A 26,385-nucleotide genomic window follows, 5' to 3' on the forward strand; every position below is an offset into this window, starting at 1 on the left:
GCTTCTGACCTCCAAACTGTCCTTGTTCCTTCCTGGGCATAGGCTGAACTAACTTTGGGAGGAATTCAGTTTATAATTTAAAACACAGATGATAACAGCCTTTTCCCAAAACAAACTTCCTTCTTGCCTGGAGACTAGATTGCCTTGGTAGGACTAACAAATCAGCCACAAGTTTAGAAATTATGGTTTAGGAGTCATGAAGCTGGAGGCTACAAGATTCTGACCCTCCCTAAACTACTCCTAAGATCAGTGTTTGAGATGTTTTTGCAAACCTTCACTTGATGGACCAGCTGGCACCACCCAGATTGATAAAGTGGCTCATTTGATCTTTTGGTCCCCACCCAGGAACTGACTCAGCACAAAAAGACAGCTTCAGTTCCCTATGATTTCATCTCCTACCTAACCAATTAGCACTCCTGGTTCACTGGCTTCCCCCCACCAAGTCGTCCTTAGAAGCTCTGATACCCAAATGCTCAGGGAGACTGATCTGAGTAATAATAAAACTCTGGTCTCCCACACAGCTGGGTCTGTGTGAATTATTCTTTCTCTGTTGCAATTTCCCTGTCTCAATATACAGGTCTTGGAGGGTGGAGCCAAGATGGCCGAATAGGAACAGCTCCAGTCTAGATCTCCCAGCATGAGCAATGCAGAAGATGAGTGATTTCTGCATTTCCAACTGAGGTACCAGGCTCATCTCACTGGGGAGTGTTGGAAAGTGGGTGCAGGACAGTGGGTGCAGCGCACCCAGAGTGAGCCAAAGCAGGGCGAGGCATCAGCTCACCCGGGAAGTGCAAGGGGTCAGCAAGGAAGTGCAAGGAATTCCCCTTCCTAGTCAAAGAAAAGGGTGGCAGACAGCACCTGGAAAATTGGGTCACTCTCACCCTAATACTGCGCTTTTCCAAAGTTCTTAGCAAATGACACACCAGGAGATTATATCCTGCGCCTGGCTCGGAGTGTCCTATGCCCACGGAACCTCGCTTATTGCCAGAACAGCAGTCTGAGATCAAACTGCAAGGCGGCAGTGAGGCTGGGGGAGGGTCGCCCGCCATTGCCGAGGCTTCAGTAGGTAAACAAAGCATCTGGGTAGCTTGAATTGGGTGGAGCCCACTGCCTGCCACTCAAAGAGGCCTGCCTGCCACTCAAAGAGGCCTGCCTGCCTCTGTAGACTCCACCTCTGGGGGCAGGGAATAGCCAAACAAAAGGCAGCAGAATCCTCTGCACACGTAAATGTCCCCGTCTGACAGCTTTAAAGAGAGTAGTGGTTCTCCCAGCATGCAGCTGGAGATCTGAGAATAGACGGACTGCCGCCTCAAGTGGGTCCCTGACCCCCAAGTAGCCTAACTGGGAGGCATCCCCAGTAGGGGCAGACTGACACCTCACACGGCCGGGTACTCCTCTGAGACAAAGCTTCCAGAGGAACGATCAGGCAGCAACAATTGCTGCTCACCAGTATCCGCCGTTCTGCTGATACCAAGGCAAACAGGGTCTGGAGTGGACCTCTGGCAAACTCCAACAGACCTGCAGCTGAGGGTCCTGACTGTGAAGAGAAAAACTAACAAACAAAAAGGACATCCACACCAAAACCCCATCTGTATGTTGCCATCATCAAAGACCAAAGGTAGATAAAACCACAAAGATGGGGAAAAAACAGAGCAGAAAAACTGGAAACTCTAAAAATCAGAGTGCCTCTCCTCCTCCAAAGGAACACAGCTCCTCACCAGCAATGGAACAAAGCTGGATGGAGAATGGCTTTGACGAGTTGAGAGAAGAAGGCTTCAGACGATCAAACTACTCTGAGCTAAAGGAGAAAGTTCAAACCCATGGCAAAGAAGTTAAAAACCTTGAAAAAAAATTAGACGAATGGCTCACTGGAATAACCAATGCAGAGAAGTCCTTAAAGGACCTGATGGAGCTGAAAACCAAGGCACAAGAACTACGTGACGAACACACAAGCCTCAGTAGCCGATTTGATCAACTGGAAGGAAGGGTATCAGTGATGGAAGATCAAATGAATGAAATGAAGTGAGAAGAGAAGTTTAGAGAAAAAAGAATAAAAAGAAACGAACAAAGCCTCCAAGACATATGGGACTATGTGAAAAGACCAAATCTACATCTGATTGGTGTACCTGAAAGTGACGGGAAGAATGGAACCAAGTTGGAAAACACTCTGCAAGATATTAACCAGGAGAACTTCCCCAACCTAGCAAGGCAGACCAACATTCAAATTCAGGAAATACAGAGAACACCATAAAGATACTCCTCGAGAAGAGCAACTCCAAGACACATAATTGTCAGATTCACCAAAGTTGAAATGAAGGAAAATATGTTAAGGGCAGCCAGAGAGAAAGGTCGGGTTACCCACAAAGGGAAGCCCATCAGACTAACAGCTGATCTCTCGGCAGAAACTCTACAAGCCAGAAGAGAGTAGGGGCCAATATTCAACATTCTCAAAGGAAAGAATTTTCAACCCAGAATTTCATATCCAGCCAAACTAAGCTTCATAAGTGAAGGAGAAATAAAATACTTTACACACAAGCAAATGCTGAGAGATTTTGTCACCACCAGGCCTGCCCTAAAAGAGCTCCCGAAGGAAGCCCTAAACATGGAAAGGAAGAACCGGTTCCAGCCACTGCAAAAACATGCCAAATTGTAAAGACCATCGAGGCTAGGAAGAAACTGCATCAACTAACGAGTAAAATAACCAGCTAACATCATAATGACAGGATCAAATTCACACATAACAATATTAACCTTAAATGTAAATGGGCTAAATGTTCCAATTAAAAGACACAGACTGGTAAACTGGATAAAGAGTCAAGACCCATCAGTGTGCTGTATTCAGGAAACCCATCTCACGTGCAGAGACACACATAGGCTCAAAATAAAGGAATGGAGGAAGATCTACCAAGCAAATGGAAAACAGAAAAAGGCAGGGGTTGCAATCCTAGTCTCTGATAAAACAGACTTTAAACCAACAAAGATCAAAAGAGACAAAGAAGGCCATTACATAATGGTAAAGTGATCAATTCAACAAGAAGAGCTAACTATCCTAAATATATATGCACCCAATACAGGAGCACCCAGATTCATAAAGCAAGTCCTGAGTGACTTACAAAGAGACTTAGACTCCCACACAATAATAATGGGAGACTTTAACACCCCATTGTCAACATTAGACAGATCAACGAGACAGAAAGTTAACAAGGATATCCAGGAATTGAACTCAGCTCTGCACCAAGTGGACCTAATAGACATCTACAGAACTCTCCACCCCAAATCAACAGAATATGCATTCTTCTGAGCACCACACTGCACCTATTCCAAAATTCACCACATAGTTGGAAGTAAAGCACTCCTCAGCAAATGTAAAAGAACAGAAATTATAACAAACTGTCTCTCAGACCACAGTGCAATCAAACTAGAACTCAGGATTAAGAAACTCACTCAAAACCGCTCAACTACATGGAAACTGAACAACCTGCTCCTGAATGACTACTGGGTAAAAAACGAAATGAAGGCAGAAATAAAGATGTTCTTTGAAACCAACAAGAACAAAGACACAACACACCAGAATCTCTGGGACACACTTAAAGCAGTGTGTAAAGGGAAATTTATAGCACTAAATGCCCACAAGAGAAAGCAGGAAAGATCTAAAATTGACACTGTAACATCACAATTAAAAGAACTAGAGAAGCAAGAGCAAACACATTCAAAAGCTAGTAGAAGGCAAGAAATAACTAAGATCAGAGCAAAACTGAAGGAAATAGAGACACAATAAAACCCTTCAAAAAATCAATGAATCCAGGAGCCACTTTTTTGAAAAGATCAACAAAATTGATAGATTGCTAGCAAGACCAATAAAGAAGAAAAATGAGAAGAATCAAATAGATGCAATAAAAAATGATAAAGGGGATATCACCACCGATCCCACAGAAATACAAACTACCATCAGAGAATACTATAAAAACTTTTATGCCAATAAACTCGAAAATCTAGAAGAAATGGAAAAATTCCTTAACACATACACCCTCCCAATACTAAACCAGGAAGAAGTTGAATCTCTGAATAGACCAATAACAGGCTCTGAAATTGAGGCAATAATTAATAGCTTACCAACCAAAAAAAGTCCAGGACCAGATGGATTCACAGCTGAATTCTACCAGAGGTACGAGGAGGAGGTGGTACCATTCCTTCTGAAACTATTCCAATAAATAGAAAAAGAGAGAATCCTCCCTAACTCATTTTATGAGGCCAACATCATCCTGATACCAAAGCCTGGCAGAGACACAACAGAAAAAGAGAGTTTTAGACCAATATCCCTGATGAACATTGATGCAAAAATCCTCAATAAAATACTGGCAAACCGAATCCAGCAGCACATCAAAAAGCTTATCCACCATGATCAAGTGGGCTTCATCCCTGGGATGCAAGTCTGGTTTAACATACGCAAATCAATAAATGTAATCCAGTATATAAACAGAACCAATGACAAAAACCGTATGATTATCTCAACAGATGCAGAAAAGGCCTTTGGCAAAATTCAAAAACCCTTCATGCTAAAAACTTTCAATAAATTAGGTATTGATGGGACATATCTCAAAATAATAAGAGCTATCTATGACAAACCCACAGCCAATATCATACTGAATGGGTAAAAACTGGAAGCATTCCCTTTGAAAACTGGCACAAGACAGGGGTGCCCTCTGTCACCACTCCTATTCAACATAGTGTTGGAAGTTCTGGCCAGGGCAATCAGGCAGGAGAAAGAAATAAAGGGTATTCAATTAGGAAAAGAGGAAGTCAAATTGTCTCTGTTTGCAGATGACATGATTGTGTATCTAGAAAACCCCATTGTTTCAGCCCCAAATCTCTTTAGTTTGATAGGCAACTTCAGCAAAGTCTCAGGATACAAAATCAATGTGCAAAAATCACAACCATTCTTATACACCAATAACAGACAGAGAGCCAAATCATGAGTGAACTCCCATTCACAATTGCTTCAAAGAGAATAAAATACTTAGAAATCCAACTTACAGGGGACGTGAAGGACCTCTTCAAGGAGAACTACAAACCACTGCTCAATGAAATAAAAGAGGATACAAACAAATGGAAGAACATTCCATGTTCATGGGTAGGAAGAATCAATATCGTGGAAATGGCCACACTGCCCAAGGTAATTTATAGATTCAATGCCATCCCCATCAAGCTACCAATGACTTTCTTCACAGAATTGGAAAAAACTACTTTAAAGTTCATATGGAACCAAAAAAGAGCCCGCATTGCCAAGTCAATCCTAGGCAAAAGAACAAAGCTGGAGGCATCACACTACCTGACTTCAAACTATACTACAAGGCTACAGTAACCAAAACAGCATGGTACTGGTACCAAAACAGAGATATAGACCAATGGAAAAGAACAGAGCCCTCAGAAATAATGCCGCATATCCACAACCATCTGATCTTTGACAAACCTGACAAAAACAAGAAATGGGGAAACGATTCCCTATTTAATAAATGGTGCTGGGAAAACTGGATAGCCATATGTAGAAAGCTGAAACTGGATCCCTTCCTTACACCTTATACAAAAATTAATTCAAGATGGATTAAAGACTTAAATGTTAGACCTGAAACCATAAAAACCCTAGAAGAAAACCTAGGCAATATGATTCAGGACATAGGCATGGGCAAGGACTTCATGTCCAAAACACCAAAAGCAATGGCAACAAAAGCCAAAATTAACAAATGGGATCTAATTAAACTCAAGAGCTTCTGCACAGCAAAAGAAACTACCATCAGAGTGAATAGGCAACTTACAGAATGGGAGAACATTTTTGCAATCTACTCATCTGACAAAGGGCTTATATCCAGAATCTACAATGAACTCAAACAAATTTACAAGAAAAAAACAAACAACACCATCAAAAAGTGGGCGAAGGATATGAACAGACACTTCTCAAAAGAAGACATTTATGCAGCCAAAAGACACATGAAAAAATGCTCATCATCACTGGCCATGAGAGAAATGCAAATCCAAACTACAATGAGATACCATCTCACACCAGTTAGAATGGCGATCATTAAAAAGTCAGGAAACAACAGGTGATGGAGAGGATGTGGAGAAATAGGAACACTTTTACACTGTTGGTGGGACTGGAAACTAGTTCATCCATTGTGGAAGTCAGTGTGGCGATTCCTCAGGGATCTAGAACTAGAAATACCATTTGACCCAGCAGTTCCATTACTGGTTATATACCCAAAAGATTATAAATCATGCTGCTATAAGGACACATGCACACATATGTTTACTGCGGCACTATTCACAATAGCAAAGACTTGGAACCAACCCAAATGTCCAACAATGATAGACTGGATTAAGAAAATGTGGCACATATAACACCATGTAATACTATGCAGCCATAAAAAGTGATGATTTCATGTCCTTTGTAGGGACATGGATGAAGCTGGAAACCATCATTCTCAGGAAACTATTGCAAGGACAAAAAACCAAACACCACATGTTCTCACTCATAGGTGGGAATTGAACAATGAGAACACATAGACACAGGAAGGGGAACATCACACACCTGGGCCTGTTGTGGTGTGGGGGGAAGGGTGAGGGATAGCATTAGGAGATATACCTAATGTTAAATGACAAGTTAATGGGTACAGTGCACCAATATGGCACATGTATACATATGTAACTAGCCTGCACGTTGTGCACATGTACCCTAGAACTTAAAGTATAATAAAAAAATATATATATATAGAGAGAGATCTTTCTAGGCAGTGGGCAAGGTGAACCCACTGGGTGGTTACAATCAAGTATAAAAAGAATTAATTACATGGAACTAAATGAACTGATAAGGAATATTATAATTTTTAAATTACTTTTTTGATTGAGACATTGCTGGTTCTTGAATATTTTGTTTTTCAAATTAAAGAAAACTTTTTCTCTTTTTCTCTCAAGCTATTTATGCCTTACAACAATCTGGCAAACTATAAAGAAAAATAAAATACTTATTTGTTTTATCTACCTGATCTCTCCAGATTTGGAAACTATTGTTGATTATTCTTATTTTCAAGGCAATATAAATATATGCATAAGTTCAATAAGAATATGTAGTTTTTATAACAGAAAATAACTAGAAAGATTGGTTATATTGCTACACCTTTGACTGGAAGGTCATATGTCATATTTGAGAATAATATGTATAGAGTCAGATATGACTAGAAAGTTTTAAGGAACTAAATTTGATTTCATGGGGCCAATGATTACAAAGACCTTTGGAAAACTGGCCTTGGACCTGGCTTACAGAATTCTCAGCCTTAACGTGAATAAGGAAGGTCACTTCCCGGCAGGCCCCGGAACCTCAAAATACATTGAATACATTGGAAAGAGTGGATTTCACCCAAATCTATAGGTGCCACAGGCAAAGACTGATGGCAAGTCCCTTGGCTTGGCGTCCTAGCCTCCAAGTGCTTTTAAATGTCTAATCTCAGATTCCTTATCATAAGTTCCAGGGAACCAAGTCCAAAAAAGGACCTATGTGGTCAAGTACATTGTTGATGCACTAATGTAAATAATCAGGAAAAGTTTAATGGGGTTGGACTAATTTTGCTATCAAATTAGTCTTACTTTGATAGAATTGGAAGTAACTATAGAGAATAAAATTATTCCAATATTTCAAAATTTTTTCAAAAATATTTAGAAAAAATATTTCTAAAATATTAGAAATATTCCAATATTTCTAATATCAGATTAGATAGAATCTAATCCTGTTCTCTGTCTTTGAAACTTTATTATGTCTCTGTAAAGTAGACCAGATGATGCTCAATTCTAGCATCCTCCAATACCTGACTATAACTCTTCAAATTAATGTTTCCAGTTTTTCTCTCACCCTCTTAAGTTGGTACCACTGAGGGTTAAAACCTTACTGCTCAGATCCTTGTTAGGAATATCTAAAGAAGCCCTGGACGTTGAGACTGGAAACTTCCATACTTTGCTCTGAGAAGTAACCGTAACTCTTTCATTACCAGAGGCATTCAAACTACAAGCCAGGAAATTTATTGAATGACTACTTCCATTCTCGTGCCATCATCTAAAGACACTTTGAGCCAAATGTCCTGAAATCTTGAGTGACTGCCTTCTGGAATCAAAAACAGAATTTATAGTTTGTTCTAACCAGTTATCTTTTTCATTTTTGCGGGTTTTTTTTTCATAGAAATGTGCCTTATTAAATGCTTGATTGTTCATACCATCTAGAGGAGTTTGGGGAGGGGAGCTCCCTATTTCTACCTTTATGGTGTCTCCCGAAATGAGATACAATTATTTAACTGAAATATCCTCTTCCTAGGACTGACAGACTTATTCAATGGGATGTGGGACAATCTACCAACTCAGTTTTTGGATTGTAAAACTTCCTGGGGGGAAGTTTCAGTTGGGGTAATAATAGGTTCAGTACACAATACCCCCAAATATGGCAACTTGGCATATTGAATACATATATATTTTTGATACAGGATCTTGCTCGGTCACCCAGGCTGGAGTGCAGTACAGCAGTCTTGGCTCACTGCAACCTCCACCTCCCAGGCTCAAGTGATCCTCCCACCTCAGTCTCCTGAGTAGCTAGGACTACAGGTGAATGCCAGCAAGCTCTGCTAATTTTTGCATTTTTTTGTAGAAACGGGGTCTTACCATGTTGTCCAGGCTGGTCTTGAACTCCTGGGCTAAAGCAATCCACCTACCTCAGCCTCCCAAAGTGCTGGCATTACAGGTTGTGAGCCTCTGTGCCCAGCCAACTTACTGAATATTATAACCTGAAGAGAAACAACTAGTGCAGGAAAATACCTCTGACAGTCCCCTGAAGCAGAACATAAGACCATCATATAAGAAGTACTCTCCAAATACCCAGAGGAAAGGAGCATTCTTATCTCTGAGGATGAAGGAACACTGAGAGAAATCTGAATGAACAGAACTTGCCAACATTTCTCCAGTCTACTGCTTTTAACTCATACCCCTTTGTCCTATCACATTTTTCCATGGTTTTCCATAATAATAGTCTTATTAGGTAATATAATAATAGGCAATATAATAGGCTTTCCAGGCTAATAATAGGCAATATAATAGGCTTTCCAAGCCTATTGTAAAAGCACTGAAGTTTAATCACTTTGGGGTTCTTTATTTCCTTAGGAAGCCTCCTATGTTATAAAAAACTTATATTAAATAAAAGCAAAAATTTCTATTCTTTTTTCTTGTTAATCTGTTTTTGGTTACAGAGCCCAAGCTGAGAATCTATAAGAGCGGGAACAAAATACTTTTCTTCCCTAGGTAAGTATGGACAAATTGCTCTCCAAGTGGTTATAACATTTTATATTCCAACCAGCAGTATATAAGCACTCCTCACTTTGTCCTTAATCATATTGTTAACTACTCAAGGTCAGTTAAATCAATCCTGGGAAATAACTTTAAAATAAAAAAATGCATATTCTTTCATCAGTTTCTTTAGAAGAAAGTGAGCCCATCCATTACTTGTTCATTTATTTTCAAATAAAAAATGTGTATTTCCCTTTTATTTCTCTTTTCCTTTCTTCATTCTACTTTTCACCATTTCCACCATTTTGTCATTCCTGCTCATAGATTATAAGCATGAGAGTGTTGTTAGCAATACATCTGAGTGTCCAGTTTACATCAAAATTAAGAACATGCAAATAGTGTATGCTAGAGTTAAATCTAATACATATTCAGTCTCCAAATCTCTAGTCTTTCAAATTGTTCAGAATCTCTGCAAAAGTTTCTAACTAAACTTTCTAATCCTCCAATAATTAAATCTTTGTTTCTTCAAATTTGTCTAAATACACACACATACCACAATCCGCACACCAGTATACCACAGTCCACACACCACTATATCACTATCTTCTGTGTGCTTGTCTGCATTTTATATTTTTTTCTACTGAAAGCACAAAGTATTCCAGCTTTATAATTCAGAATTGGGCCCAAATCTACACTTACGAAATGGGTTCCTCTGGGCAGGAGACTTTACTTCTCTGAGTCTTAGTTCCCTTCTCTGTACCTAACAGTGTTTGTTTTTAAGGGTTAAATATAATCTCAAAAGAAATAATAAATAATAACATTATGGTTTTTAGTTAACCAGTGAATAAGGGGCAATAATATATTTCAGATTTTATTTATTTAAAAGTCATACCTTATTTTCATTTAGAATAATAGGTTAAAATTAATTACCATTTCAGGCTCTGATTTGATAAACTAAACCAAATTCTTAACTCAGGAATTTGGGGGGAAGGTTTCGGGATGAAACTGTTTCACCTCAGATCATCAGGCATTAGTTAGATTATCATTAAGGAGCACATAATCTAGATCCCTTGCATATACACTTCACTATAGGGTTCTCACTCCTATGAGAATCTAATGCCACTGTTGATCTGACGGGAGGCAGAGCTCAGGCAGTAATGCTCGCTCACCTGCTGCTCAACATCTGCGGCTCAACTTCTGCTGGATGGCCCTGCTCCTAACAGGCCACAGACCGCTATGGAGGAATCTTGCTCTGCAACACTGGTTACTGTTTGCTTGTCCAGATTCCACTTCAAGATTGACATGTCCTTGTTGCCTTGCATTTATTTGCTCCTTTAGCTTATCTGCTTTGACTTCAGTTCTAATATATGTCCATCCTGCTTTTCCTTACCTTGTTTCTCAGTTGTGGCACCTGTATTCTTTTAAATCCCTGATGGCGGCAACGTGACAAAGCAGAAAGTCAGGCAGACGAGGATTCTAAATGTAGCTCTGGACTACGTATGTGACATTTTAATTATTAAAACTCTCTGATGCTCAATTTCTTCATCTGGTAATGAGTATGATGCTGTCTTTGCATGATTATTGTTAGACTTACATCTGATAATCTTTGTAAATGGCCGGCAAACACCTAAAAAATAGTAGGGAATACTGCTTTTTTTTTTTTTTTTTTTTTTTAACATCCCCTTTTTTCCTTCTTCTCAATTTGTTTTCAATAGACTGTAAGTTCATGAAGACAGGGCCAATGCCTGCCTTGTTCTTTGTTGTAACAACCACAGAACATAGAATAGTGGCACAGTTCAGCTCTACTTAAAGACATAGTACCTGTCTGAAGGAAAGAAAGGAATAAAAAAAGAATCAATCAATGAATCATCCATCTTCTGACTTAAATCCAATTTCAACTCCTGCTTCTACATCTCACAGCAGATCTTTGTGCCTGAATTCCATTTTTCATTTTTGTCTTTTTCTTAATTCTTTCAATGCCACTTTACCTCACCACAAACTACCCATGGCCCTCAGTGGGCTTCTCATAAAATACAGAAGTCTAAACTTTCATTTACTATTTAAATATGAATGCTAACAGCCAAATTATCGTAGATATTGAAAGGTCTGCCATGTTTTAAAAATAATCTATTTTATAATTTAATGAGTAGTGTGTTTCTAAATATAGTACTATTTTCTTGTTTTGAAAGGCAAAAGTTTCTTCAAAGACATTCTCACTTAACAAAATAACTAGCATTAGAGATAGTTTTCAGATAAATCTTAATGTCAACAAATACGTAACTCTTCACTTACTCCTGTATGTTTTTTGGCAGAATCGTTTTTTCTTTTTTTTTCTGAGATGGAGTCTCGCTCTGTGGCCCAGGCTGGAGTGCAGGGGCACGATCTGATCTCGGCTCACTGCAAGCTCCGCCTCCTGGGTTCACGCCATTCTCCTGTCACAGCTTCCCTAGTAGCTGGGACTACAGGGGCCCGCCACCACGCCCAGCTAATTTTTTGTATTTTTAGTAGAGACGGGGTTTCACCGTGTTAGCCAGGATGGTCTCGATCTCCTGACCTCGTGATCCGCCCGCCTCGGCCTCCCAAAGTGCAGGAATTACAGGCATGAGCCACCGAGCCCAGCCAGAATTGTTTTTTCTAACATTATTGGAAAAAAAATAAATTTTAAGGCTAAAATATTGCAGTCACAAGGCATTTTATAGAGAAAGCACTGGCTAATTTTGATTTTTATCTTCACTAGTATAAATAGATGCAAAAAGTTTGGCCATTGATTTGTACTACTGAAAGGCATAATGAAAAGCAGCCAGAATTCTTTTTAAGTAAATAAGATGAAGTATTCTCCATTTGTTTTCAGGGAAATCTGTTAACATACCTCATCTTGTAAAATTATATAGTATAGTAGATTTTGCCTGTCATTTACATATCTTGAATTATTTTGTCATTAATCATTATTATCTGATAATTTAGCTTTCTAGTGGTAAAGTAGTTATTAAGAAGGAAATACCTTTGTGCTTAAAAACTCATACTATTGCCTGTCAAGCCTAGTCCAAGGTACTTGAACACTACTTAAAAATGCTAAAAACAGGCCGGGCGCGGTGGCTCACGCCTGTAATCCCAGCACTTTGGGAGGCCGCGACGGGTGGATCACGAGGTCAGGAGATCGAGACCATCCTGGCTAACACGGTGAAACCCCGTCTCTACTAAAAATACAAAAAAAATTAGCCGGGCGTGGTGGCGGGCACCTGTAGTCCCAGCTACTTGGGAGGCTGAGGCAGGAGAATAGTGTGAACCCGGGAGGTGGAGCTTGCGGTGAGCCGAGATCGCTCCACTGCACTCCAGCCTGGGCAACAGAGTGAGACTCCATCTCAAAAAAAGAAGAAGAAGAAGAAGAAGAAGAGTAAGAATAATAATAATAAAATGTTAAAAACAGAGAAGTGAAGCATATGTCTGACTTGGCTATTCTAACAGCTATTACGTAATAGAGTCAACTCTCACTTATCTGTGCTAAGATGGGTAGAAGCATAGGATTCTTAAGGTGGAACCCCTAGATAATCATTACTTTTGGAACTGTTACCAACCCTTACAAGATGTGCCAATAAAGAGCAACAACACTATTCCAGTTCCACCTGCCTGCCCTCTGGTGGACGTGCTAATGAGCAGTGAAATGGCTACAGAAAGGACAGCTGGTGTGAGTGGGAAGCTTATTCACAAATAAGTCATCTTTCTTTATTACTGTGAAATACAGGTAGAAATGATTTTGATTTCATGTCTAATAATTATACATTTATCGGGGACATCATTCGGTAGAAACAACTAACCTTAGAGCATTTGTGAACCGTTTTATTCCTTGCCTCTTCCCTCATCCATTTGGAAGGTCACCTAGTCAGATGAATAACAAACCCTAGGTTCAGCTGTATAGTTAAGCTCAGCTTTGCTTTGTACAGGACTGTGATTCTTTTACTCAGAGCCTGAAAGGCAGATGTCATTCTGGGAAGTTTTACCCTCAATTATGAAGAAATAAAAATACAGGAAAGGTTTAAAAAAAAGCGTAAGAGAAAATTCAGCTGCTGTGAAGTGGCAATGGAATAGCTCTTGCAAATTTCGCAAGCTTTGGCTGTGCTCCCTGAAAAATCAGCAGCAGCAATGTCCTTCAGGCAGCAGCTGTCACTGCAAGCAAAGAAGTAGCACTGGAAAGGAAAAGAAGGGGCTCCTCTGCAGACAGAGAAAACAGCTGATGCATAAAAATACAGATAGGGCTGAAATTAGCAACAAGTTGCTGACTATTTTTTCCTTTTTGTAAAGTTCACTCAGCTACTAAGATAGATGTAAATTAAACTTTAGAGACAATGTGGTATCTCAAGTGGAACTGTGAAGGAATCATACCCTAGGCTGAGGACAAGTTTGATTTAAGATCCTACTACTTTTAGGCTCTATTTTCTGACGAGGGTGCACCATATTTAACTAAACCATTCAGGAAGCAGATTCAGCTACCTATTAAACACGTGGCAGTTTCAAAATGTTCAGGATTCTCTGCCCAGCACTCACATTACTCAGCTGTCATAGTAAAGGGCTCAGATATATGATGTGAAAATTACATTTTAATGAGGTGTCATGTGTGTTTAAAGTTCTTATTCATCACTACACAGCCACAGCTTTTACTGGAGACACAAACGTACTTAATTTGCATATTATAAGGACAGAAGGTGCACCATATCCTCATTGTTAAACTGTTATGTGTAGGCTTTTTGTTGGTTTAGATTCTACTATCTTTAGCATACATAAGAATGGTTATATTTACATAATCTCAAATGGCTTTCAAGAAAATGTGGATTGTGTTTGGGAAGCAGAACAGCAGGTTACAAGACAGTAGCTACATCTCTTTATCATTCTATTGTTAGTACTTATTGCTGGATGTGCTTTTCACTAAATCTCAACCAGTAGATTTTTAGATCTGTTAGACATACTAATTTTAGGAAATTTTTGAAACTCAGCTTCTCTGCCTGTTATTACCAGTTTGAACCTACTTCCCCCTCCTCCTTCAGTAGGAAATACTGAAAAACATTTGAATATTTAACAAGGAAAATTAGACTGTTTGATGGACAGCTTAGAAACAAACTGTAAGAGTCAAAGAAAATACCTCTCCTCTCACTCCTCTTTATTAATGAATAATCAATTTGGCAGAAGGTGGTTTGGGAGAGAGAAGAGTTAAGGGTGAAAGTCAGTCAAAACTAAGCACTAATCATAGCTAAAGGCAAGTGATGCAACTATCTGACCTCCTCCCGCCAGCTGTATCAGGATATAACATATGGTTTTAGAGTTATGATGCTCATGTGAGAATCACTCAACCTGCAAAACAGCTAAGTATTATTTGAACACTTGAAATGTACATCTTACAAAAAATAGCCAATTAAAGGTAATAATAAAAGTATACTTTTATATTGTATTTTATAAGATAGGAAATAGGCTCAGGTGAAAGTATATTTGAAGAAAATTCTAGATTTGATAGTTCTGTATCTGGTGCTCTGCCCAGAAAAAACAGAGGAAGTGCTTTCACATGTAGTTTGTACTCAAGTGCTAATGCTTAAAATCATTTTGGTACCTCTGTCCAAAGCTGAATCACTGGTTCTTTAGACAAAATGTATTTTCAAGAGAACACAGTATTATGCATTTCTAAATATAATATATTTTCCATTTTCTTTGAATTGAAGAAATCCCTACAATTTGTCAACTAAACAATTTAAGAATATGTTCTTAATATAGAATTCTTTAAACAGTTGCCCACTTTCTTCCATACTGTAAAATTACTGACTTTAATTTCTTCTGGAAGAAAACACATTAGGTATTAATGCACTTCTCTTTGTCACACGCTAAACTGCCCCTTAGATTACCAAAGCTCACAATGATGTGGGTGAAGCAAGGGAGAAGCTGGGGGTACAGGGTGGGGGTGGGGAGGATGACTGAGTGACTTAATAAAACTTAGATTATAGATCCATGTGCTGACAGTGAAGATGACTACCTGAGGAGCATACACATAATCTTAATAAATCACATTTAGAAATTATACTCCTATTCACCTAGTATCTTGAAACAGCAGATTTAAAAAATATAGCCCATTTATCCATTTAATCATTCAACAGTCTTTACAAAGCACCAACTATTTATCAGACATTTTAAGAATTTATAGATTGGCTGGGTGCAGTGGCTCACACCTGAAATCCCAGCACTTTGGGAAGTCAAGCTACTCAGGAGGCTGAGGCTTGAGAATCGCTTGAACCCAGGAAATGGAGGTTGCAGTGAGCTGAGACTGTGTGGCACTGCACTCCAGCCTGGGCAACACAGTGAGACTCTGTCTCCAATCAAAAAAAAAAAAAAAGGAATTTGTAGAAGAAACTGACTAAAACAATATCAATAAGATTATTACAATGTGAATCAAAGTCTACTTCGTTTCAAAAAAACTTTTTATAAAATATTAGAGATTCTTTGCATTTGTATTTTCCTTAATATGTGAAATACAACTATATTACTTAAAATTTTAAGAAATTATTTGCAAATATATTTGCTATATGAATGCTAAATAGCAGTATCAAAATAAGTTCTGATTTATGTTTCCACCAATTTCATGCTGAGAAATGACAAAAATGCTGGCAATTTTACATTTAATGTCATGCAGAATAAGTGACAACAGGATAGTGTTCTAAAAGTAATGTTTTTAAAGAAACATAGTAAATGAATTTTAAACTTCTTCTAAACTTTGCCAAGAAAAACTGGCCAATTAATTTTTCAAGGAGAAACTTCACTTAGAGTCTCTGAAAACATTTTAAATACAAGTTTAAAAAGTCAATTGAAATTAATTTCTTAACATAGCTATTGTTGAAAACAATGTTTCACAGACTGTACCATTTCTCAAGACATTTCTTCTGAAAAATAATGCAAACATACATGTCATACAATTGAGCAGCTCAACAAAAGGTAGGGATTTTAAAAAATGTGACAATTAAAAGTCAGGGGATGAGTGTTAGGAAAAGTAATGAACTGGAATTAATAACTCCTGAAACCACTTTTAGAATACTTTGAGGAGTTAAGCTTTTTTTTCATGTTTTTCCTCCAAAGTTACCAATTCAGACTTTAAAAATGACCCTTGTAGAACGTAAACTAGTACAGCCACTATGGAAAACAGCGTAGAGATTCCTTAAAGAACTAAAAGTAGAACTACCATCTGACCCTGCAATCCCACTACTGGATATCTACCCAGAGGAAAAGAGGTCATTACACACAAAAGATACTTGCACACGTATGTTTACAGCAGCACAATTCGCAGTTGCAAAAGTATGGAACTAGCTCAAATGCCCCTCAATCAACGAGTGGATAAAAAAACTGTGATATAAATATATAGAGTGGAATACTACTCAGGCATAAAAAGGAATGAATTAATGGCATTCACACCAACATGGATGGACTTGTAGACTATTATTCTAAGTGAAGTAACTCAGGAATGGAAAATATCGTATGTTCTCACAAGTGGGAGCTAAGCTATGAGGACGCAAAAAGCATAAGAATGATACAGTGGACTTTGGGGACCTGGGGGAAAGGGTGGGAGGGGATGAGGGATAAAAGACTACAAATTTGGTTCAGGTATACTGCTCGAGTGATGAGTGCACCAAAATCTCACAAATCACCACTAAAAAACTTACTCATGTAACCAAATACCACCTGTTCCTCAAAAAGTTATGGAAGTAATTAAAAAAAAATAAAAAATGGAATGATAAAAAGACTAAAAAAAAAGACCCTTATAAAAACAAATCATTTGATTTCATGGTTGAAGAGTAGATACAATTTTTAGAGTACAAATACATCGTGATTAACTTGTAATATGAACTACAAATGATGTTTGTTTCTAGAAGGTGCCTGGTGCTAACATCTGGACAATTTTGGAATAAGTTATATGAGCTGCAGTGCTTTAAAAGGGCCTTCATTTAGAAAATGTGGATAAAAATGGTCCTTGTAGGGTTGGTGCAAATCTATTAGGTGGTTACTGTATTGTGCTTATTACATATATTTTCTCATTAAAATATAACAATAATCTTCTGAGGTTGGACTTATTTTTTCCATTTTATAGTCTGAGGAAATCGAGACTGCAGACTGAACAACCTGCCCATAGTCAAACAAGAGACAGAGAGAATTCAAACCCATGTCCTTCTGACTCCCAAGCTCATGTTCAGAAGCCTATGCTACCTATGTGTAAGCATCACCAAGTGTCACCAGAGGATCTTTATATACCCAAGAGAAGTGTATTTGCCTTTTATTTTTCAACACCAGATCTTTTTACAGGAGACATAAAACATAGATACCCCTTTATATAAAAAACTTCAAAAGAATGATTTTTTATTGATTGGAATACAGTTAAAATCATCGCAAAAAGACTCAGCCTGCTACCAACAGATGGTAACGACAAATACACTTTGGGTCTACAGATTTAGGATTAGTTTTTGACTCTAACATATTTGTAATAAGTTGAGGGTTTCTGTACATAGACACATAGGACCCAAAATAAAATGGCAATAAGAATTCACTAAAGGCAATTTCTTTGGGAAAAAAAAAAAATGTAATTTACTAAAGAAAAATACCCAGCTGAAACTGTTTGTGTGAAATAAGATAAACAGCCTCTATTAACGTTAATTGAAATTTTCCTATCAGCACATATCGTGCATAAAATTTATTTCTATACATATTCTTTCCACCTCTAAACTGCAATAAGTCCATGCTAAAGCACTAGCTTTTCAATTTGAGCATTCATGCACGAAAATTGATAGTTTTTTGTGATTATATTGACAAATTTAACAGGTGAAATTTCACTATTTGTAAAACAGACAAAGTCTTAATTGTTGTTCAAAAGGAATGAAAATTCAATCTCCTGACTTAAGTTAGGAATTCATTTTAAAAGCTGAAGTCTATCACTTCTTAATGTTTGCTACTTCAGTAGCATCCTTTTATTTATTTTTTTATTTTCTGAGACGGAGTCTAGCTCTGTCACTCAGGCTGGCGTGCAGTGGCGCAATCTCGGCTCGCTGCAACCTCCGCCTCCCGGGTTCAAGAGATTCTCCGGCCTCAGCCTCCCTAGTAGCTGGGATTACAGGCACCCACCACCACACCAGACTAATTTTTTTGTATTTTTAGTGGAGACGGAGTTTCACCATGTTGGCCAGGCTAGGTTTTTGAACTCCTGACCTCGAGTGATACGCCCGCTTTGCCCTCCCAAAGTACTGGGATTACAGGCGAGAGCTACCACGCCCAGCCTTCAATAGCATCCTTTTAACAAATATCGGCACTAGTACATGAGGACGAGATGCACCATGTTTTAACTCCCATAAACAGACAAGCAAATACATTTTTAAAAATTAAATGAAGGTATAATTTTCCTTACGTTCACAATTACAATGATTCATTCTCTTACCCCCCCATATGTATGTATGTACATACATATGGAGGGGGATATGTACATACATATGGAGGGGGATACATGAATATATGAATATATAAACATATAACAATAACCATATGAATATGTATACTAATACACATATGACTATACATATATACATATATGTATAGTACAAACGAAAAGCATATAGTCATATATATGTATGAGTACATATATTCATATGTTTATTATATGCTAAAATTGTATGTATGCTAAAAATATTTTTGGCAAGTTTTTAAACACATGGGATTATGGTACGATCTTATTCTTTAAGGACAACTTAATAAAACTGAGTTAAGAACTTGCTTTAGTTTATCAAATCAGAACCTGAAATTGTAATTAATTTTAACCTATCTATTATTCTAAATAAAAATAACGTATGCTCTTTTAAATAAATAAAATTTGAATTATGTTATTGCCTCTTATTCACTGATTACCTAAAAAATGAGTTATTATTTATTATTCCTTTGAGATATTAGAAATCACTTCTTGTTGCAGTTAAGAGTCAAAAAAGGCTAAGAACCATCCATAACAAAGTTTTCACTAACCAAACATAAACTTTAGTTTAAGAATATCACAGCTATGAAAGGAGTGTCTTCCCAGAATACTTTAGATAATGGATTATTGATCAGGTTTTAAACTGTAGAATGCAGGGGGTTAAAAAAACAAACAAAAAACCTTACCTGTACAGCGGTGAGTCAGACAATAGAGTTGGTCTAGGAGATTTTGTTGAGGACTTAGGAGAAATTGCTTTTGTTGCTATTGCATATTTAGTCTTTTCTCTCCGTAAAAGCCAATTCAATGTAATATCAGCATTGCTGATTGTGGAAACAAGCGCTGTCACTCTGACTGAAGCCTCTCCATGATTAGAGAAAATGCTACCTAATTTGTCATCCTATCTGAATAAGAAGTGAAAAGCCATTCATTCATTCATTCATTCCACAAGAGTGATTGAGCCTTATTATATATATGCGATGTATTACACTAGAGTCAGAGAAGACAGAAACAATGTTAAGAGAAAAATACAACAGAAGAAAGGGTAAGGCAAGGCCATTGGCCATAAAAAACTTAGAATCTACTTCAGTAAAAAGATATGCATATACTAGACTAAGTTAAAAGAATGTCATGCTAATAAAAGAGTAATTCAAAACATAATGCAGAAAATAAGAAATATTAACAGGATTGCACTTTATTTTAGCAAAGGTTTTGTGCACTTCACTACATAAAGAACTAACCTGCTGAAAATGTCAAATGCCCTTCAAAGAAGGAGGGCTAAAAATTGGAGTTGAGCAAAACAAAGGAGAGTCAATTTCTTGTAGTTACACATTTTTACAGCTGAATGGCAAAAATAATTTAATTTTCGAATTGCTATATTACCATCAAAATTCAGACACCTCTATCTTAGTTTTCCATTATACTTTATCTTGGAGAAGACTATTATGGCTAGTTGATATGGTTTGGCTCTGGGTCCCTACCCAAATCTCATCTTGAATTGTAATCCCCATATCCCCACATGTGGAGGGCAGGACCTGGTGGGAGGTGATTGGATCATGGGGGCAGTCTCCCCTGTGCTGTTCTTGTGATAATGAGTAAGTTCTCATGAAATCTGATGGCTTTATAAGGGACTCTTCCCCTTTCACTTGTTCATTCTCTTTTGCCTGCTGCCTTGTAAGACATGCCTTTGCTTCTCTCTCACCTTCTGCTATGATTGTAAGTTTCCTGAGGCTTCCTTAGCCATGTGGAACTGTGAGTCAATTAAACCTCTTTCTTTTATAAATTACCCAGTCTTGTTTATATCTTTACAGCAGTGTGAGAATGGACTAACACACTAGCTAAAAATTTTAACCTTTAAGAGAATGGTATTCAGTTGAATACATAAAAATGAAAAAAAATTAAAGGTATTTATGATTGTCTTTAAACAACATTAAAAGGAAATGGTATGTTTTAAATGGAAAAAGGGCACTTTTAAAGAATTACAATTAAAACTCTATAAAAAATTGCAATGTCTTATACAAATTGAGGTATATTTTTACTGTACTTATCAGTTATGAACATTTTTCTCAACATACAAATTAAGTTCATTCAGAACAGGCAGACTCAAACTGACAACCTTCCCAAAACGGGAGGTCAGATATGATGCGCTCTGTGAGGTGAATATATTGGTGCAGGCTCCTGAAATATAATATCAAGTTAACCGTTTGACATGTTCCAAGTAGACAGCACTTCTGTGGGCATTTCACAATTAATTAGACAGGCTGGCATTCTATTTTAGCAATGGTTTTGTGCAGTTCACTACACAAAAAACTAACCTGTTGAAAATAACAAACACCCTTCAAAGAAGAAGAGCTAAAGACTGGAGTTGAGCAGAACAAAGGAGAGTCTACTTCTTGTAGTTACACATTTTTATAGCTGAAAGTGATCAGCAGCAAACTTCTTTAGATGCAAAGACAAAGAACAATTTTCAGGTACACAGGCCAGAAGACCACAAAGAAAGTTTAATAAAAACATAAAATGAACTTGCTGAGAACAAACAGTAAATATTTCCCCAAAGAGTACCATAAAAGATTGAACTTACCTGATCTACTATCCAGAGGTCCAAAATCCAAAGAATATTTCACGACGTGATAGTTATTCCATACATAAAGTAGGTTGTCCCTGGGGTTGTAATCCACAGCTGCAATGTACTGGTATGAATTAGGAAAGGGTACATCCACCAAACTATCCTTGCTTTGGTCAGTGTTGTAAATGTAGTCAATCTTATTTCCAGTGGCCTCATTGTCATCATCCTCATATACAGATTTGACCACATACAGAATTCCACAAATCATAAAGGCATTGGAAGCTGACCTTTTATCATATGCAGTATCCCATGTTCCTTCTATCCGCAGGGTGTAAGGGTTCAATTGACTAATGACAATTTTACCATTGTTTTGTTCTGTTGCATAGATTACCCATAGCCCATTCTCATCTACTGCCAGGTCTATGTCAGATTTGCCTCCCCATCGGTAAGGGGAGGTATCATGGTAATTGGCATTTGCTATAATAGCCTCTCCACTCTTTATCCTAGTCCGCAAATCAAACTTTACTATGTTCCTGGTGCGCTCTTTGTTGAAGAACAAAGCTCCATCATACACTACAAATCCTGTGCCATCCACCCTATGAGGGAGCTTGTAGGTTGTAGTTGGTCTTCCAGCAATGAAGTCATCCTTGGATGAATACTCAGTCAGGGTATCAGTTCTGTAGGGAGTCCAGGGCATATAATAAATCTTGTCAGATGCCTGCAGAGGGTCTTTGCACCACGCCCCAGATTGGTGGTCGGACTCAAACAAATGTTCACTCTGGTATACTCCTTTTAGTAGTCCAGGACAAAGAAAAACTGTTGGAAGGGAAACAGTTAAAATAAATAAATATATTATTTCATATTTTGTTATATAGTCTTATTTTTCACCAAATGGAATGCAACTCTAACAAGAGATACCCACCATCACTTATTTTGCTGCATTCTTTTAAGAACACAAAGTATTCTTCCACATTAATTTTGGTTTCATTTCGAAATCATTTTGATTTTGATAACTGAAAAATATCTAGCCTTTTTGTGAGTAGCTGTGCATTCCTGTGATTGTTACCTTTGTAAACATGCTACAATATTTTTGGAAATATATATCAGATGTAACATATGTCTATGTATTCTATAGACATATAAGAAACACAAATGTTTACACACAATACTTTTAATAGTTCACTGAAGAACATATTTTGAAACAAAAATTATTGTTTCCATTCTGATGAAATTCACCATTCAGTAGTTATCATTAAGAAACAGATGAATATCTCGTAGTAATTTTTTAATAAAGGAAAAAGAAAAGCCCTGTAATACAGGCCACTGAATCTTTTAGCAAAAAAGCTCTCAACGTTGCTACAACACACACAGAGCATGCAACCCACACAATTAAAAATGAGTGATGGATGGATACTGGAAGGAAAAGAGAAAGGAAGAAAAAGAAAGGAAAGAAGGAATAAGGAAAGAAGAAAAGGTGAAAGGTTACAGAAAAGAACCCAAGATCTAGATTTTAATCAGTTAAAAATGTCCTGTTAAATACAGTAGTATTGGAACTTAAAAACATGTACCTTTTACTGTTACATGAGAAGAGCATTAAAACCCAAGATTACTTGCTATAATATTTTGCTGCTCATACTTCAGAATGAAAATGGCCAAGAATCATCTGATTCACTTGATTTTTAGTATGATTCAGTAGCATATCATGTGAATGGTGGTAAGAAAGCCTGGCTGATTCATCTGTAGTGAAGGGGCTATAAAGCAATGTTTCCCAAAGGGTGGTCCTTGAATCACGTGTTTCAAGTGGCATAGCTAGATGTTACACAGAAAGAAAAAAGGGATCCTTAGCCACATGTGTTTAAGAAATGTTATATTAAATATAATTGTGGCAGAGATTCTAATTGCTTAAGTACATTCGTGAATCTCCAAGGCAGAAGTGGGAAGGGTGAACAAATTTCACACACTAATTGGATCATGGCACCTTTATCACAGAGCTTCTTTGGAGTATAGAATTCCGCTGAACCTACTATGGGAAACACTGCTCTAATATATTTGCAAAGCAAACACACTGAAAAATAATCATGCAGTCTACTGTTATGTTTGGAATGATTAGAAGTGTACTGGGTGAAAAAATTAGAAAGTCACAGTAATTTGGATATTGACCCTTTTTTAATGATTAAAGTATTATTATTTTGGCATTAGTGATTAGCTTTTAAACAGTAACTATAAGCATAGATGCAATGGAAAACAATCTAAGATGAAACTCAGGTAGGTTTTGGAGATTATCAAAAAGAAAGGTACATTACTAAAATGCCCAAAGTTTTACTTTTAGAGAAATAACAAGTTTGGGAACAGGCTAACTACCAAAATCTTCCATAGCAAGGATAGAGGGCCATCATCAATATACAATCCATAATAATATGATTATAAGAATTTCATGTGCTTGCTATAATTATAAAGGATAATTATCCATTGTTATCAAAATTGTATATAAGCTTTATGCTAAATAATCATTCTTGATGACTAAAGTAACTTACTTTAGGTGGTTCGAAAAACTTTTTCCCTTTTCCCCCTAATAGTTAAAAATTAATGGAATAGGGAAACCATGCCAGGGCTATGAAAAATTATCTAGTATAGAAATAAAAACAAATTAAAGCAACCACTATTCATTACCATGAGTTGGATTTCTAACTACTCAAAAATAAATGGGAATAAAATACACTGTTGAAAATTTTATACTACTAAACTCTTCTTAGATAAAAGAAGCTGACTTTTGTCAGTAATACAGATTAAAGTGAAGTTGAGCAGCAGAAGTAGTAAATAAATTTTCATAAAATAGATAAGAATTAATAACAAAATTATTTTAACTAAATGTTAAACTGTTAAATAACTTAGCCTATAAATAGTATATAATTTATGAAAGGTATTTAATTACCTTTTTGTTCCACTTCTATTGGAGAGAGAGAAGTAAAGAGAGAAAGGAGAAAAGAGAATAGATTAATGGTACGGTATTGGCCAAGCACTTTTTATTCACCTCTTCCAAACTGAAAGTAAATAATTTATTTCACTCATACTTGCTTTATTGAACATTATATGTTTTAACAAAACCCATCTCTCTAATACAGTTATTTTAAAATAATCATATTATATGCTTTAAAATATAATATAAACTTTGAGAAAAAGGGCAAAAATTAATCAAACTATGATTAAATAAACACACCATTCCAAATTACAGACATAGGAAATGCAATATTCATAATAAGAACACCAATATTTCCATTGGAAAGGCAGGTCGGCAATTATACAAAGAAAGCTTTCAAATAGTTTGACTAGTCTCACTTATAAATATTATAGTTGATACCACTATTTCACATAATAGTTGTGCTTTCTATGCATTTCAAAGAATTTGCTCAGAAGGAACTGCTTGGCAACTCATTTCCTAAGGCCTAAGATTTCCTGTAGCTTGTCAGTCTTATGAGAAATGCACCTCATGAGACTACACATTAATGTGGAATGCTCTTACCCTAAATAAATTGATTTGGAATCCTTATTGAAGAAACTTTTCTCCCTCCCACTCATTAGTATTTGATATTACTGTGGAAAAATACTGTGTTTCAGAAAAATACGTTATCAGAAGGTTTAGAAAAATAATGAGCCACTGGCTCTGGTCTTTTCTGAAATTCTTAACAGAGTCAACATACACTTACAAAAATAGAGATCCTCAAACATGTTATGTTTATACATTTTAAATTAAATTCCATAATTATTTTTAAGGTACTGACCAATACAAGTCAGTAAAAATTTTGGAAAGTTGTTAACATATTCACAAACTCATCAAGCAGCATCTCTTTATCTTATAAACATTTTGTTTCACAGAGACAATTTGCTACATTCTAACATGAAAAAAGGGACCAATGAGAAAAAAGAGGAGAATGTCAGGGAAGAATGAGTTCACAACACAAACTTTAAAAAATCACAGATTTCAAGTGATGTAAAACTAAAGCAATTTCAGTGGAAGAGATGAACTGAGATATGCACAGTAAATAAATTTAAAATGCTAGTAAGGTTTCAAAAACAAGTGAGAAATACTGTTTGGCATAATTACATTTGGGTGATATCTTTATACTTGATCTAAGCTTGTGTGTCTCCAGTTATTGTCAAAACCATACTCGTTTCTCTCCAACGACTTTTTTGAAGCCTCAATATCATGTTGCAAAGTGATATTGAGTGGTGATATTCCTCAATCTCATCAAGGAAAAACTGGCATATATCAAAAGTTCTGCTTAGAAAGTTGCAAATAAGGTTATCAAATTTTAGATCCTTCATCTCACTAATTAATAAATATTATTATGTTTTAAATAATTTCAACTTATTATTTTGGTATCAGGGGTACATGTACAGGTTTGTTACATGGATATATAATGTGATGCTGAGGTTTGGAGTATGACTGATCCCATCACCCAAGTAGTGAGCATAGTATCTAACAGTAAGTTTTTCAACCCTCGCCCCCCTTCCTCCCTCTCTACAAATATTATTTTTAACAATATTTCTTGGATGCTTTTAAAAACTCTATTATACTGTCATATTTATCATCATCCTCAATTAATCTTTATTGAGTAACTCCAGGGTTTACTGGACTGTATGTCTCGAATAGGCTAATACAGGCATCTCAAGCCTTATCTGAGATGCACTTCATGCTTATACCAGAATAATAACAAACCTGTATTCAGACTGACAACTAAGCACCTTAACAAATTGCATAATTGATAGTCTCCAAAGTATAGACATTATAACGAAGGCTGAGGTTGAGGATAGAAAGTCATACGAAAGTTGACATTTTTCAACAACTAGCCAACAAAGAAGTTTTCAGAACTAATTTGGTTCCTTGAAATAGCCTTAGATAGCAATATCTTCCTGATAAATACAAAGAGAGACAGAGACTTACATTCTAAAACACAAAAATGCTCATTCATGGAACTTTAGTCTTCTTTCACATAAAACTCATAGACAATCTTATTTTTGAGTGGAAATATCTTAACTT

At 36.8% G+C, this 26,385-nt stretch overlaps 1 protein-coding gene across 50 annotated transcripts in view; it reads right to left on the bottom strand.

Moving 5' to 3' along the window:
- The window catches only part of ADGRL3 (adhesion G protein-coupled receptor L3), an 858,853-nt gene that overhangs the window by 301,649 nt on the left and 530,819 nt on the right, over positions 1–26,385 (bottom strand). For 29 of the 50 annotated variants that reach the window (XM_054553940.2, XM_054553961.2, XM_054553929.2 and 26 more), the window contains 2 exons: positions 24,280–24,294; positions 21,363–22,163 (listed from right to left, as the gene is read on the bottom strand). In XM_054553940.2, coding sequence (XP_054409915.1) covers positions 21,363–22,163; positions 24,280–24,294 — 816 coding nt within the window. The remainder of the gene's footprint in view (positions 1–21,362; positions 22,164–24,279; positions 24,295–26,385) is intronic. The other 21 variants (XM_063723430.1, XM_063723427.1, XM_063723423.1 and 18 more) reach the window with 1 other exon arrangement.

This window comes from Pongo abelii, chromosome 3 (assembly GCF_028885655.2).
Source record: "Pongo abelii isolate AG06213 chromosome 3, NHGRI_mPonAbe1-v2.0_pri, whole genome shotgun sequence".
Classification (NCBI taxonomy): Eukaryota; Metazoa; Chordata; class Mammalia; order Primates; family Hominidae; genus Pongo; species Pongo abelii.